The sequence below is a fragment of the Sinocyclocheilus anshuiensis genome, unplaced genomic scaffold (genome assembly GCF_001515605.1).
Source record: "Sinocyclocheilus anshuiensis isolate Anshui unplaced genomic scaffold, SAMN03320099.WGS_v1.1 scaffold280, whole genome shotgun sequence".
NCBI classification, from domain to species: domain Eukaryota; kingdom Metazoa; phylum Chordata; class Actinopteri; order Cypriniformes; family Cyprinidae; genus Sinocyclocheilus; species Sinocyclocheilus anshuiensis.
In genome coordinates, this window is record NW_015558575.1 from 764,728 (window position 1) to 781,131 (window position 16,404).

Here is a 16,404-nt window from a genome sequence, read left to right on the forward strand (position 1 = left end):
TCTGGGTAATGTAGTTGCGTGGAACTGAATCCCTAGTGGCGACGGAGCTGACAGAACTACATTTCCCGTCAGCAGCCTGATAAGCCCCGCCCCTTATGGAGGTTCAGGAAGCAGTAGGCGTGTTTTCATGCTGTCATATGAAGAATGGCACCGGGATTGTTTAAATGCGTCGAGTGTAACGAAGATGCAAACGAACTGCATCGAGATTACAGCAACGGAATACTGAAGATCACCATATGTGTGAGTGCATCATAAAGTTCACAATTTCAAGTTTAGTTTGTTCTCTGTTCTGTTCAGGTTAGCATGCTCACAACTTAGGCCTGATGTAATGCACATAGTGAAGAGCACGGCCATTTGTCACTATTTTACTCTCCAGTTAATTACATTTCTGTATTTATGTATGTTTTGGTTGGGAAAAAATTAAACATTTTAACCATTATTGCCCAGAAAAAGAAAAGAAAAAAAAACGGTCCCGTTTTATTGACAGCGACCTTTAAACAATAAATAATAAATCGTATCTGACGCTGTAAAGCTAAATTCCACGAAATATCTGCATTTGAAATATATTATAGACTTTTAGCAAAATGTAAGTACGTTATAAAACCCAAAACTAATATTTCATGAAAAAAATATGCATATACAGAATTATAAAATCAGTGTTTTGGCTAACATAAATTGTCATTCAAAATTGATGTGGGTTTTTTTTTCCCCTCTGCAGAGGTCATGCAAGAAGCCAGTTGACAAATACATCGAATATGATCCAGTTATTATTTTGATAGATGCCACTCTATGCAAAATCCAGGCCTTCAGACATATCCTCTTCAACACTGAGATCAATGTGAGTAAAACTTTTTTTTACTCCGTTTTTTAACAGCTTTTGGGAAAAAGAAAAATGCATGCAGAGTGTGTGCAGAATACAGACTGCATACATAGGATTGTATTGTGAACGCAGCCTCTGTTCCGCTCTCTCTAGATCCACTGGAAACTGTGTGTGTTCTGTCTGCTGTGTGAGGCGTATCTGCGCTGGTCCCTCCTGCAGGGGTCCCAGGCCAACGATGACCCCGCTGATATCATCCGTTACACTAAAGAGTGGGAGTTTTACTGCATGTTTGCACTGGCTTCACTGGGTAAATCATTGTTTTTAATGAAGTCAGTCACTGACTAATTAGATGGAATTAGTCAAATGAACTAATTGAGTTGTGGGTAAAGATGAGGTGTAGAGGTTATGCATTTTTATGAAGGTATTATGAAAGATTTAGGGCTTTGAGGTCTGTTTTTGTAGCTTCACTGTGATCTGTTCAAAGGTCCATTCTGACTGTTCACTACCGTTGGTGATTATGTTTTATGGGTTAATCTCATAAACAACATGCCTGGGTCATTATTCGCCCCAAAATCACTAAATCTAAAGGGGGGAAAAAAAAGCATGAAGTAAAAAAAGTATATAAACTAAGAGTTTGAGGTCGGTAAGATTTATTTGTTTATTGTAAAGAAGTCTCTTATGCTTGCGGTCAAATGTTAGAACAATTTAGATATTTTAATACTTTTGAAAGTCTCTTATGTTAAGGCAGCATTTATTTAATCAAAAATATGGTAAAAACAGGAATATTGTGAAATATTATTACAATTTAAAATAACTCTTTTTCTATGTATTTATTTATTTTAATATATTTTAAAATGTAATTTATTCCTGTGATGCAAAGCTGAATTCTCTTCAGCATCAGTGTCACATAATCATTCAGAAAGCATTCTAATATGATGATTTGATGATCAAGAAACATTTCATAATCACAGTGGAAAACAATTTGCTGGTTTCTTTTTTCAAGATTCTTGAATGAATAGAACATTCAAAAGAACAGCATTTATTTGAAATAGTATTTTTTTTGTAGCAACATTTATCATGTAACATCTTTACTGTCACTTTTTTGATCAATTTAATGCATCATTTCTGAATATAAGTATTAACTTCCTAAAAAAAATAAAAATCTTGCTCGGCCCAAATCTTTGAACAGTAGTGTTTATGGTAGGATTTGTTCTCCTTGCACTCCTTCACATTGCATTATTTTCTGACCGTAATATAGAAAGAATTTGATTACATTAATGAGAATCTCTTGAATAATAATAATTTTTTTAAAAATCTAAAATTAAACATGTGGATGCAACATGATTTTCTGTCACGAAAATAATGTCACCCTGCTAAAAAAAAATCTTAATATTGTTTTTATTTTGCAAATTATTATTGTTTATTTTTATTTTTTTTAAATGCATTATATACATATGTATGTATGAAATTGCTTGTAATGTTCTTCATGTTTTAAGTCGCTTTTGATAAACGTGTCTGCTTCACCCTAACAGCATGTTCTTTGTGTATGTCTAGAGTTGGCCGTGTTCTGCATAGGTGTGTTGTTCATTCTCTGGACGGCGCAGTGCTGCTCTGGTTCCTCTGTAGAATTCACTCCGCTGTTGAAGGCGCTTCTGCTCTCCAGCTACGGCAAAGTGCTGCTAATTCCAGCTGTCATCTGGGAGCACGATTTCTCCCCGCTCTGCTTCAGCCTCATACGGCTGTTCGTCCTGACCTCCAATTCACAAGCCATAAGAGGTGAATATCAACAAACACCTACTTTTATGGAATGCATACACGTTAAACACACTCACAGGCAGCGCAAGATATCCGTACACTCTCTTTCATTCACATAAACACCCAGAGGCAAAGTGAAATGTCCACACTCACAGAACCAAAGTAAACACTCTCTCTCCCTCTTTCCCACACACATGCGTTCACACAGAGGATTGTATTGTTTTGAGTGGGCCTTTGTTTGCGTGTGCGAACCAACCTCAGCAGTTCCTGGAGTGTGTGCAGATGTTTCACCAGCACTGTTTTAGGAATCTCAAGAATACTAGTATGCTGGTACCAAGTTAATGCAAAATTTGTTTTAAAAAAAGGAACCAAAAAATTCAAGTGTATTTAAGGGAATAGTTCACACAAGAATGAAAAGTTAGCTGAAAATGTGCTCACCCTCAGGAGATCCAAGATGTAGATGAGTTTGATTCTGCATCAAAACAGATTTGGAGAAATGTAGCATTCCATCACTTGCTCACCAGTAGATGCTCTGCAGTGAATGGGTGCCGTCAGAATGAGAGTCCAAACAGCTGATAAAAATATTATAATAATCCACAAGTAATAAAAGTAACCCACAAGCTGCATGTTTGTAATAAACAAATCCATCATTAGGATGGCTTCAGTGAATAAGGCATCTAGTCTGAATCAGGAGAGAAATATGCACGGATCAAGCACCGTTTATAAGCAAAAACACTCCAAAACAAGTTTAGACAAATATGTCGAGGTATGTTGTTGTGAGAGGATGGACTTTTTCACTGGAGGAAATGTTATTTTGGATTACGGACTAGTATTTTGGCCAGAAGCAATGGTTTAAACTAGTTAAAATGATGGATTTGTTTCTTGCAAACATGCAGCTTTTCACTTCACAAGATGTTAATTGAGGGACTAAAGTCGTGTGGATTGCTTGTGGATTACTGTGATGTTTTTATCAGCTGTTTGGGCTCTCATTTTGACGGCACCCATTCACCGCAAACTTAGGTGGTCTCAGGGTGAGTACTTTTTTTAGCAGATTTTCATTTTTGGCTGAACTATTACTTTAATGGCAATTCCATTAAAAAAAGACCTATAAAGGTAGTCTGCTACATTTTGATTTTTCTAAAAATATATGATAATATCAAAAATAATCAATGTATGGGCAAATGTTTGAGTTCTTTTGCACATCTGGACACTGCTAAAAGATGCTCCGCATTAAAGGGATAGTTCACCCAAAAATTCTGTCCTTAATTAATTACTCACCCTCGTGTCGTTCCAAACCCGTAAGACCTTCGTTCATCTTCTGAACACAAATTAAGATATTTTTGATGAAATCCGAGAGCTTTCTGACCCTGCATAGACAGCAATGCAACTACCACATTTAAAGCCCAGAAAGGTAGTAAGGACATTGTTAAAATAGTCCATGTGACATCAGTGGTTCAACCGTAATTTTATGAAGCTACAAGAATACTTTTTGTGCGTATGTCACATGGACTATTTTAACGATGTCCTTACTATCTTTCTGGGCCTGCGAACATTTCAGTTGAGTTGCTGTCTGTAATGAGGTTCTTAGTAGGGAAGGAAGAAGTCGGAGTCAGCGTGACTGAGGCTCGGGTATGAATCTTATCCATGAGGCGCTGAAACGTGGCCGGCACCCCAAACAACCCGAACGGAAGCGTAACGAATTGGTGCAATCCGAACGGCGTGGTGAAGGCTGTTTTTTCTTTGGATAGAGGTGATAAGGGGATCTGCCAATATCCTTTAGTTAAATCCAGCGTCGAATAAAAACGAGCTGCACCCAGCCGATCAAGCAGTTCGTCCACCCCGCGGCATTGGATATGCGTCGAATTTCGACACAGCATTCACCTTGCGATAATCCACACAGAATCGTACCGAGCCGTCCGTTTTTGGTACCAAAACTATCGGGCTCGCCCAATCACTATGGGATTCCTCTATTACTCCCATCTCCCGCATCGCCTCTAATTCCGCCTGAACCACCTTTTTTTTTGTGCTCAGGTAAACGATATGGCCGGCTGCGAAGCACCACACCCGGCTCGGTTTCTATGTGGTGCTGTATGAGGTCCGTTCGACCAGGTAGGGGCGAGAACACATCCGCAAACGCTGCCTGTAGCTTGGCTACGTCAGCGAGCTGCGAGGGCGAGAGGTGATCTCCCCCCGGGGCCAGAGCTAGAGATTGCCGTTTAGTATTTACCTCTGGCCCGAGATCCTCCTCCCCACTCACCACCGTCGCTAGCATCACTGACTCCGCCTCACTCCATTTTTTTAGGAGGTTGAGGTGATAAATCTGACATGTCCCGCTCCTATCTGTCCGAATGACCTCATAATTAAGATCCCCAATTCGCCGTGTGACCTCAAAGGGTCCTTACCACTTGGCGAGTAATTTAGAGCTAGATGTAGGGAGCAATACAAGCACTTTTTCTCCCGGTGCAAATTTACGCAGCCTGGACCCCCTGTTGTACAGCCGGCTCTGCCTGTCCTGGGCCTGTAACAAATTCTCCGTCGACAGCCGCCCCAAGGTGTGGAGTTTTGTTCTCAGGTCCAGCACGTATTGAATTTCATTTTGGCTTTCTGAAGGCCCGTCCTCCCAAGTTTCTCTCAGGACATCCAGCACCCCGCGGGGCTGACGCCCATAGAGAAGCTCAAAGGGGGAAAATCCCGTGGAGGCTTGGGGGACCTCCAGCACAGCGAACAAGAGGGGTTCCAGCCACCTGTCCCAATTTTTGGCGTCTTCGTGATGACTGCTTCAGGGTATCGTGTTGCGTAATCTACTAGGACTAACGCAAAGCGATGCCCGCGTGCCGACCGTTCTAATGGCCCGATGAGGTCCATACCAATTCTCTCGAAGGGGGCCTGCATTAGAGGTAAAGGGCGCAAAGGCGCTTTTGGGGAGGCCGGTGGGTTTACCAGCTGACATTCACGACAAGCCGCGCACCACCTGCGCACATTCTCGTGAATGCCCGGCCAAAAGAATCGGGCCATGAGACGATTTAGTGTCGCTGCCTGTCCTAAATGTCCCGCCATTGGATTACAATGAGCCGCCTGGAAAAGCATTTCCCGACGGCTTTTAGGTACCAACAATTGGATTGTATCCTGCTTTGTCTGAGTGTCTTGTGTCACTCGGTACAAGCGCTCTTTTAAAACAGCAAAATAGGGATACGAGAGCGGACGGTCGGGATGGAGAGGCTGACCGTCGATGGTCTGAACCTGTTCAAATGCCCGTTTTAGGGACTAAACAACCCAGTAATTGACTAAAGGCTGGCCAATTTGTCCCCAAAATTAACGGATGCCGGAGGTGCGGATTAATTGCGACCTCCACACTATGTTTTTGACCCCGAAATTGAATCAGCACGGACATTAGAGGATATTCCACCACATCCCCGTGCACACACCGCACCGGAACCATGCGGCTTCTATCCAATGCTTCGAGCTGAATCAGGCTTTGATGGACCGAGGTTTGGTTACACCCCGAATCCACCAAAGCGAGATAGGTACCCCCCCTTAATACTCACAGGTATTTGGTACAGGCCAGCTTGATCGGGGGCAGCCTGTGGGTCGTCCGGGACCCAGATCAGTGCCCCGACCTCCATCACCGGGCACCGGTCAATGAAATGTCCGGGGTCCCCGCAACGCCAACAGGCCGGCCCAGACTTCCCCGCCGCCCTAGTGGCAGGAAGTGGGTCAAGGACGGCGAACTTGGCGGTGACTGCATCATGGCAGCGGCCGGGCTTCTTCCTTCCCGGGTTTTGGCACCAGTGTAATGAGGTTCTTAGTAGGGAAGGAAGAAGTCGGAGTCAGCGTGACTGAGGCTCGGGTAAGGACCGCTCTCTCCCGCTGCAGACCCTGCTAAACCACGCCCCCCCCGCCACACTGTCTATGCAGGGTCAGAAAACTCTCAGATTTCATCAAAAATATCTTAATTTGTGTTCAGAAGATGAACGAGGTTCATTACGGGTTTGGAACGACTTGAGGGTGAGTAATTAATGTCAGAATTTTCAGTTTTGGGTGAACTAACCCTTTAAATGTATTGTTATTTCAGTGACTTGTTATTCTTTTCATGTGGTGCAACCAACATGAAGGGTAAAAACATAAAACATGAAATTATATAATAGAGAGAACGCCTGCAAATCCTCATGACTATATGTCAATAAGTGTACTAATACTAAAGAGTACATTACAAACTTTTAAATAGGGGTGTAACAGCACACAGAAGTCACGGTTCGGTACGTACCTCACTTTTGGGGTCGAGTTTGGTACAACAAATGTATTTTCATTAATTTTGAACAGACAGTAGTGCTACATACATGTAGCATGAGCAGTTGTTTTTGAATTTGATTGTATAAGCTCAAGATTTAAAGCAAAAACAGAATGGTCTGACTTTAGATTTGTGAAATTATGCTATAGAAGACAACTGCACAAAACAAAAACAGCAGACAGGCTGAATGAAAATGCAGATTTATTTTCTAACAGCAGGTGGCGCTTATGGAACAGCAGAGATGTAGCGTTTCCTTGGTTACCGCTGTAAACAAAGCAGCTTTAATATGCATAATATGCAGGTAAGAGGAAAAGAAAATGCCATGGAAACATTTCTGAAGACGGTCAGTTCCTCTCAGAGACACATTCATATAAACCCCCACATATTTCACTTCCTATACTCTGAGCATCACGAACAGTGAGCTTGATCTGCCTGGTACAGTATTTTCCCCTCTTTACAGACTTCATGAAAATTCCACACAAATTCCATTTTGGGAAATGATTGCAATGCAGTTTGTGTGCAATTCCGAAATAGAGATCGGCCAAAATAAAATTTAAAACCAGTTCCAATTTATAGCAAGCGACCGGTGCATCTCTAGAACCCGAAACTTTCTCAAACTGCTGATTTAAAACAAGCAGGCGATTCTTCGAGCTCTTGCGGGCCTCCTGAACGCTCCATTCTTGTTTTGGGTTGCTGAGTAGATCGTCTCTTTGCGTCTCGTCATTCTGATCGTCTGACTGCATGAACCGAATCATGACATCCGTGCCGTAACCGATCAGGACGAGTACATGTGCCATTACACCCCTAGTTTTAAAATGAAAATACCTTTTCTTTTATCATGGACATATTTTGTGTTTTCCATGTTTCAGTGATTCTGAACTGCAGTCGGCGACTGTCTCTCCTGGCGGTGTGTGGTGGCTTGCTGTTAGAGACGTGGGTTGCCCAGGCTTTAAAAACACTGCAGGTCTGTTCACAAGACTATCTGTCAATGCTCTAGACTAGAAGAATCTAGGAATCTGAAACCTCAGGATCATCTCAAACCTTTGACGGTAAATATCAAACTGTCCCATCTAAAGATAAATGGATGCTCTATGAATTGATGCAAAACTTTCTTCATGAATGATTCAAGTCTTCCTTGCTGTCAGCGAAGAAAGTTTGATTTCTGAAACTGATTGCCGTGTAAAACCTCAGATGTGAATGTAGAGACATGCTTGTCATTACTTCAGAGATGTTGTTTGATCAAGATGTCCTGTACAAAGGAATTCGGTGGCAATGCCAAGTGAAAGTAAATGAGGTCGTAGAGAGCAAATTGTTTAGCTTTACTATGGTTACCACATGGTTATGAGTTTTTTCTTTTTCTTTTCATGCAAATATGTCTGGTTTTACTAAGTTAACACCGTTTAAGACCAGTAATTTGTCTTCACTTGTGAATTCTCCTCACACAGAACAACTAGTTTGGGTCTATACAATTTTCACAAAATCCTGTGTGTTTATAAAGACTTTGAAGGCGCAGCTTCACATTCCTGAGGTCATCTGTCAAATTCCTCCATTAGCTCTGCTGAGAGAAGATGTTGACGCAGATGTACTACAGATGCCTGTGGACTTGTGTCGACACGATATGTTCACTTACTGTAATGATCTGAATGGCGTCTGATTTATATTGGATGGTTTATGTATGGACTTTCTTGCTGATGTAATTTATCCCTGTTACATAAATGTGAAGTGTGGGCCTTCAGTATGAACTTGTACAACTTGTTCTGAAGAAACTCAGGGAATAAATCTTGCACTTCTTTGTGAAACTGAATGTTTTGTAACGGTTTAGCTGAAGGGGATTGTGGTTATAGGCTATGCTTGATTCCGTGTGGTATTGGTATTCACTGTTTAAAAGTCATTCTTTGAATACTGTAGCCTCTTGTATTATGTTTTTCAGATGCTATCAGGGTATATTTAGCATAAATTCAACATCATTTTTAGTAGAGAGTACAAGTTAAAAAAGTTAAAATAATGCTACGGTAGCCTACTTCCCAATGATATAAAAATGATTGTATAGATGGTAGGTCAATACCATTCCGTTCATGCTAAAATACACAAGTAAATTAGGTCTTAAATACTTTAGATATTTGATTTTGAATCACTATCCTCTAGCAATACGACCATCTGGATGGCAAAAACAGTGCTAGTAGTGCCTCAAAAGTAATTGGAATCAAATAATAACTATTGACCATGTCAACCAAGAGTTAAAAAGAAAAGTTTTGAGTGAGGAAAAGAAGCTGGCAGAGGAATACGGTGAGTGTCCGGTTGCTTCCATCCTTAACATTTCAAAGACAGCAGTTCATAAGAACAAGGTCAAGCTGCAGACATTGGGGACAACAAAGCTACAGACCAACAGAGGGCAAAAACCACTCTCCACTGACCGGGATGACCACCAACTTATTCCAATGTCACTCAACAACTGTAGGATGACATTAAAGGGTTAGTTAACCCAAAAATGAAAATTAGCCCATAAATTACTCCCCCTCAAGTCATCCTAGGTGTATATGACTTTCTTCTTTCAGATGAATCCAGTCGGAGTTATATTAAAAATTGTCTTTGCTCTTTCAAGCTGTTTAATGGCACTCAGCGGGTGTTGCATGCATCAGTCCAAAAGAAGTGAAATAAAAAGCGCCCATCCATAAAAAAAGTTTTTCACGAGACCGGCGCATGCGCAACACTTAACTCATACGTCATCCACCTTCTTGCTTGTACAATGGTGAGCGCAAGCTACATGAAAGTGATTATTACGTTTTCAATATGGATATTTTCTTACAAAAACACATCGATTCGCTACAGATGGACTTTGTTCAACCCCCCCCGCACCCCACCCCACCGGAGCCGTGTGAGACACTTTTTTTATGGATGGGCGCTTTTTATTTAACTTCTTTTGGACTGATGCATGCAACACCAGCTGAGTGCCATTAAACAGCTTGAAAGATCTTTAGAGTGTAACTAAAAGCTAAAAAAAGTGAAATAAAAAATGTAACTATACAGACAATTATAATAAATAAATAATAAAAATGACAAAACAACAACAACAACAATCAAATGACTAAAACTTTAACTAAAATTAAAATAAAACAGGAAATACAAAGAAAAAAAGCTACACTCTAAAAAATGCTGGGTTAAATACAACCCAGTGCTGGGTAAAATAGGGACAAACCCAGCAATTGGGTTGTTTTGACCCAGCGGTTGGGTTACTACCCAAAAGGTTGGGTTAAACATTTAACCCAACCGCTGGGTCAAAACAACCCAATTGCTGGGTTTGTCCCTATTTTAACCAGGACTGGGTTGTATTTAACCCAGCATTTTTTAGAGTGTATAATATTGATAAAAACTATAATTAAAAATAAAAATTATAAAAGAACACTGTCATGTAGTGGCCATTACAACATACTGTCAAGTAAACCCAGTGAGTTATGAACAGCTCTGAACCCTAATATTGCTTTAAGAAGGGGATAGGCCGAGGGCAAAGGTCAGCTCAAACATGTCAAGAGAGACCCCTTAATGCTTTAGGGACAATATAAGAAGGATTATTTATTTTAGTAAACATTTACTTTACTTCAAGAGCTTCATGAACATGTTTTATGGCTTTAGTTCAACTTTAATAATCCTGGATTGTTTCTCAGAGTCAGAAGCATGTAATTAAATCTCTTGATTCGTATGGATTACTCTCACGAACTTTTTAAAGCTTGAACGTTTTAGTGGAATGGACTTTCAATGGAGGAATAGAAATCTCTTTTAGGTTTCATTACATGACATTCACTACATGACAGTGTTCTTTTATAGTTTTAATTTTTTTTATTATAGTTTTTATCAATATTACAGCTTTTATTTATATAAATGATGACAGAATTTTTTTATTTTTGGGCGAACCATCCTTTTTAAATTCTTGAATTGTCTTCATATGTATACTGTATGTCTTCAGATGTAATGGCTTCTTTACCACGGTCTCTGTCGGAAAATCCCTGGTCATGTGACGCGGACACATTCAATAAAGATTACAGTAATCCAGCTCAATCTCCTGAACAGGTGCTTAGGCCCAAACTCAGAGGTGTGGATTTAGATTTAGAGATTTAGTGCACAGCAAACAACATCTAGCCTCCCTTTCGCTAAAGGACAGTGTATAATAGTGCGTCAGTATTGACGCAATCCTATTAAATGTACTGAGATATCAAGTTAAAGACAGTACGGTTACACCTGTGAGCAGTGGAATATCATAATATCATCAGTGGCCTACAGCTGTGCTCAAAACACTCATGGCTGTTATACATCTCCTCAATATACGGCATCAATTTGTGATTTATAATCCCATTATCAGTTTGTTCCTGGCAGATCAGGGCAAGGACTCAGTGTTCTGCCCATTAGTTATAGGCCAATTAGTGCTGGACATTATTCAAACATAAAGCAGAGCATCTCTGGCTCTGTTCAGATCAGACGAGTATCTTGTATTCAAGATACAAATGAGATGGTACAAATTCATATGAATTAGCCAACAATTTGCCAAAATGTAATGTAGTTACAAAATGCCATGTGATTGTGTTGGCTGTGTTTAGAACAGAATACTACAATATCTCAGTACTTACAGAATACGGCACAGTATACACTGTCAACACCTGACCCTGTTTAATTTACCGAGAGGAATCAAGTTAGGCAGGATGGTCAAATAATACATCAAAAAGGAGATGTAATTTTAAATTGAGTGCGTTGCATTATTGGATATTTCACACAGTAAGCTCTTGTGTGCTGCTGATTTTGGCACATGTAGGTCAGGCTGATATGAAATGCATAACATTTGCATACTGTGCACAGTATACATACTAAATACTGCAGCAATAGTGTGCTGTTCCAACTTAATAATATGCATACTGTGCAAAGTGTGCATATTTTCTGCATATACAAAATAGATTCATTAGATGTCCTATACTACATTTGTCAAAATGAGCAGTAAAAAAAAAAAAGATGTAAATGTGTGAAATATTGTATCCCACAATTCAATGAACTTGACGTTCTATTTCCAGTATGATGGATGAAACTGAAGTAGTATCAACTACATTCATTATTTGACAGGACTATTTTTTAGGATTTTTTTTTTTGTATATATATATAAAACTGCATTAAAAATGCTAAATAAACTACTGGAATTAAGCAAAAAAGGTCATGTGACAACAATGCATACAGTCTGAAATGCTTATTGTGGAAAGCCTACATTTTGCTCCAATATATTTTTTTAAATAAATAAAGATATTTACTTACATTGAATAAAGAATCTGAACACTAAAATTCTAAAGTGACATAAAAAAAACAGATGGACCATACATTATATTTATTTTGCATCGCTAACACACACAATAAAATATACAAAAGGATCATTCCTTTATCAATTCAATCAGTTCAAATCTCATAAATGCACTGTTTCGTGCTTAAAAACATTTGACAATTTTGAAAAACATTCAAGAACAGATTGACCAAAAACAAGTCGAACACACAAACGCCATCGAACCAGATAATGTAGCATCTTTGTATGCAAAACAACTGCAGAAATCATTTCACAACCAACCACAGAGATCAACCGGACCAAAAAGTACTTTTACTGACTTCTATGCAAATTACGAAACTGGAGTGGGAATTTCCGTGCAGGATCAGCGCAATAAATCACCGCAGGGTAGAAGATAATGAGATGGGTGGAGAGGAGACATTTTCTGGGTGGAACTTTCTTGTTAATAAGAGGGATTGAAATGGATGCATGAAGATGCTGGATGTAGATATGAAATAGTGTGATTACAGAGGGCCGGAGATGGCAAAAACACTTGGATTCAAAGCTGAGAGGTGTGTCAAGGCACAAAGTGTGAAGTTCAGTGCTGATTTGGTCAAAGCACCTAAAGCCTTGCTGTTTGCATATCAAGTTCCCCCTTTTTTTTTTTATTTTGCTCTCAGAATTGAACCAAATAAGAAGGTTATAAATTGTAAAAGAGTGTTAAAATCGAATCGGGACTTCTATAAATGCTGGGAATTAAAAAAGATCTGCTAGTGTGAGAAAAAAAGATTTCAGAGCTCAAACACACAAGAGGTAGAAGAGATTCTCTCCCTGCTGAGATTAATATTCTTGTAGTAGAAACACTCTGATGATTATCAGTTCTCGTCAGTATTTGATGATCCATAACGGTGCAAATCCAGGCATTCAATTCACCAACACATCAAGAGAATAGGTTATACTGTATAAAATGCGTACATTATGGCATGCTATGATTTGCATACACAATCTTTTTAGTGGATTTGATGGCCATTTGTACTTGCAAAAACCAAGTTTATTATCTCACATTATGAATACAGGCAACCTTATGTGAGTCACTTGACATTTGAGCAAAAACAGACATGATATGCACTGAGAAGAAGTTCAAGCACAACGGAAGACTGAATTCAAGCAGCAATTATACTGTAAGTAAATAAATAAAACATCTACAATACATGATCTAGAACAGGTTTACATAAGGTGGGAGGGAAATGCTACGGAAATGTTATGGAGCTGGTTATCGATTTACTTACTTATACAGTATGTTCATATTGAGTTACACAATACATAATGCAATGAGTAAACTGGGACATTGCGTTTTGTTTTGGTGATGCTGTTTCAAGCTCTTTGTGCTGGTTATACCCTGGATTACATTTCAGCAAAGAATAGGTAGCATTTCCAGCATACTCGGAATACATATTTTCAGTAAAAACAAAACCCTGTCTTCTGCAAGCACCCAGCGAGCGATTGCTCAACGAGAAATAAGACTTTTATGAATTCAGAGGGGTGAATGTCTATAAATTCATCAGCACAAGTTTAACATGATTTACTGTAAACATCATTACGAAATAATATGCTTCTACCCTTACTAAAAAAAACAACAAAAAAAAACCGTATAAAATTTCCAATGTTGATTAAATCAGGAAAACAAAATACTATGTAGTATATTATACAATAAATAATAATTCTCAATTATATTTACTATAGAGTCTGCTGTAAAACTATATAATGCCAGCAAACTAAATTATGGCACAGCTTGTTTTCATTAAAGAAAAAAAGTCAAGTGTTTTATATTGTGATATGGAACGAGTCATGTATCCAGCTGTCTTTGGATGTCCCGGTTTTAGGAGATGTATCGTTTCCATCTGGCGTTTCGGCTGGCGTCATACCGGACTCAGTATAATATTCCTCATCTTCATCAAAATAACCGTTCTCCATCCCGTAGGGTCCATCCGCACCGGTCACAGCGGAGAGGTCCTGGCAGCTGCCCTTGTACTCCTGGATGGACTCGTGAAGGGACCAGAGCTGACAGAGCAGGGACATGTCCTGCTGCCGCAAACCCACCTGCGCAAACAAACTCTAATGAGTGCTTATGGAAACATCAAAGGGACAACACATTGCACGCTAGAACAAAAGTGACTCAAAAACCAAACATTTACTTTGAAATCGATCTGTGGCGTTTACTCACACAATGCATATTCTGTGTTTGCATTCCAAACCTTATGTTCTTTAGGTTTAGCTTTGTTCTGATATTGTATGTTACAGCAAAAGGTAATGCACAAATATTCTCAAAAATAGATTCAAACAGAACCTGTCGTTTTTAAATGTTTAAGCCGAGCATCACAGATAAGATAGGAATGTAGGAAACAAACATTTTTGTTCAACACATTCAAACTGAACATTTTTGGGCAACACAGAGTAGTTCTGAATATATGAACCGAACACTCAAATCGAACATTTTTTGCGGATCACGGTCGCGTTGAAAACATCTGAAGCGATCATCTGTGAACTTTTTAAAGCTTGAACGTTTTAGTGGAATGGACTTTCAATGGAGGAATAGAAATCTCTTTTAGGTTTCATTACATGACATTCACTACATGACAGTGTTCTTTTATAGTTTTAATTTTTTTTATTATAGTTTTTATCAATATTACAGCTTTTATTTATATAAATGATGACAGAATTTTTTATTTTTGGGCGAACCATCCTTTTTAAATTCTTGAATTGTCTTCATATGTATACTGTATGTCTTCAGATGTAATGGCTTCTTTACCACGGTCTCTGTCGGAAAATCCCTGGTCATGTGACGCGGACACATTCAATAAAGATTACAGTAATCCAGCTCAATCTCCTGAACAGGTGCTTAGGCCCAAACTCAGAGGTGTGGATTTAGATTTAGAGATTTAGTGCACAGCAAACAACATCTAGCCTCCCTTTCGCTAAAGGACAGTGTATAATAGTGCGTCAGTATTGACGCAATCCTATTAAATGTACTGAGATATCAAGTTAAAGACAGTACGGTTACACCTGTGAGCAGTGGAATATCATAATATCATCAGTGGCCTACAGCTGTGCTCAAAACACTCATGGCTGTTATACATCTCCTCAATATACGGCATCAATTTGTGATTTATAATCCCATTATCAGTTTGTTCCTGGCAGATCAGGGCAAGGACTCAGTGTTCTGCCCATTAGTTATAGGCCAATTAGTGCTGGACATTATTCAAACATAAAGCAGAGCATCTCTGGCTCTGTTCAGATCAGACGAGTATCTTGTATTCAAGATACAAATGAGATGGTACAAATTCATATGAATTAGCCAACAATTTGCCAAAATGTAATGTAGTTACAAAATGCCATGTGATTGTGTTGGCTGTGTTTAGAACAGAATACTACAATATCTCAGTACTTACAGAATACGGCACAGTATACACTGTCAACACCTGACCCTGTTTAATTTACCGAGAGGAATCAAGTTAGGCAGGATGGTCAAATAATACATCAAAAAGGAGATGTAATTTTAAATTGAGTGCGTTGCATTATTGGATATTTCACACAGTAAGCTCTTGTGTGCTGCTGATTTTGGCACATGTAGGTCAGGCTGATATGAAATGCATAACATTTGCATACTGTGCACAGTATACATACTAAATACTGCAGCAATAGTGTGCTGTTCCAACTTAATAATATGCATACTGTGCAAAGTGTGCATATTTTCTGCATATACAAAATAGATTCATTAGATGTCCTATACTACATTTGTCAAAATGAGCAGTAAAAAAAAAAAAGATGTAAATGTGTGAAATATTGTATCCCACAATTCAATGAACTTGACGTTCTATTTCCAGTATGATGGATGAAACTGAAGTAGTATCAACTACATTCATTATTTGACAGGACTATTTTTTAGGATTTTTTTTTTTGTATATATATATAAAACTGCATTAAAAATGCTAAATAAACTACTGGAATTAAGCAAAAAAGGTCATGTGACAACAATGCATACAGTCTGAAATGCTTATTGTGGAAAGCCTACATTTTGCTCCAATATATTTTTTTAAATAAATAAAGATATTTACTTACATTGAATAAAGAATCTGAACACTAAAATTCTAAAGTGACATAAAAAAAACAGATGGACCATACATTATATTTATTTTGCATCGCTAACACACACAATAAAATATACAAAAGGATCATTCCTTTATCAATTCA

The 16,404-nt window shown here is 38.8% G+C and overlaps 1 protein-coding gene across 3 annotated transcripts; it reads left to right on the forward strand.

Moving 5' to 3' along the window:
• Window positions 1-98: 98 nt before the first annotated feature.
• arv1 (ARV1 homolog, fatty acid homeostasis modulator) lies at window positions 99-8,763 on the forward strand. Of its 3 annotated transcripts, none has more exons than XR_001633078.1 (6): window positions 99-240; window positions 719-838; window positions 974-1,127; window positions 2,375-2,596; window positions 7,733-7,912; window positions 8,309-8,763. XR_001633078.1 is itself a non-coding variant. In XM_016475297.1 (5 exons), the coding sequence occupies exons 1-5, from the start codon at window positions 145-147 to the stop codon at window positions 7,858-7,860; spliced, it is 720 nt and encodes a 239-aa protein (XP_016330783.1). In that variant the 5' UTR covers window positions 99-144; the 3' UTR covers window positions 7,861-8,763. The 3 variants fall into 3 exon arrangements, 1 of the variants encoding a protein (XP_016330783.1); XR_001633079.1 differs by having other exon boundaries at window positions 8,362-8,763; XM_016475297.1 differs by having other exon boundaries at window positions 7,733-8,763.
• The last annotated feature ends 7,641 nt before the right edge of the window (window positions 8,764-16,404 follow it).

Excerpts from the sequence above, each read along its gene's own strand:
- arv1 (XM_016475297.1), top strand. The coding sequence starts at position 145 with ATGGCACCGGGATTGTTTAAATGCGTCGAGTGTAACGAAGATGCAAAC. Across the intron at positions 241-718 it reads TACTGAAGATCACCATATGT|AGGTCATGCAAGAAGCCAGT; the intron begins GTGAGTGCATCA and ends TCCCCTCTGCAG. Across the intron at positions 2,597-7,732 it reads CAATTCACAAGCCATAAGAG|TGATTCTGAACTGCAGTCGG; the intron begins GTGAATATCAAC and ends TCCATGTTTCAG.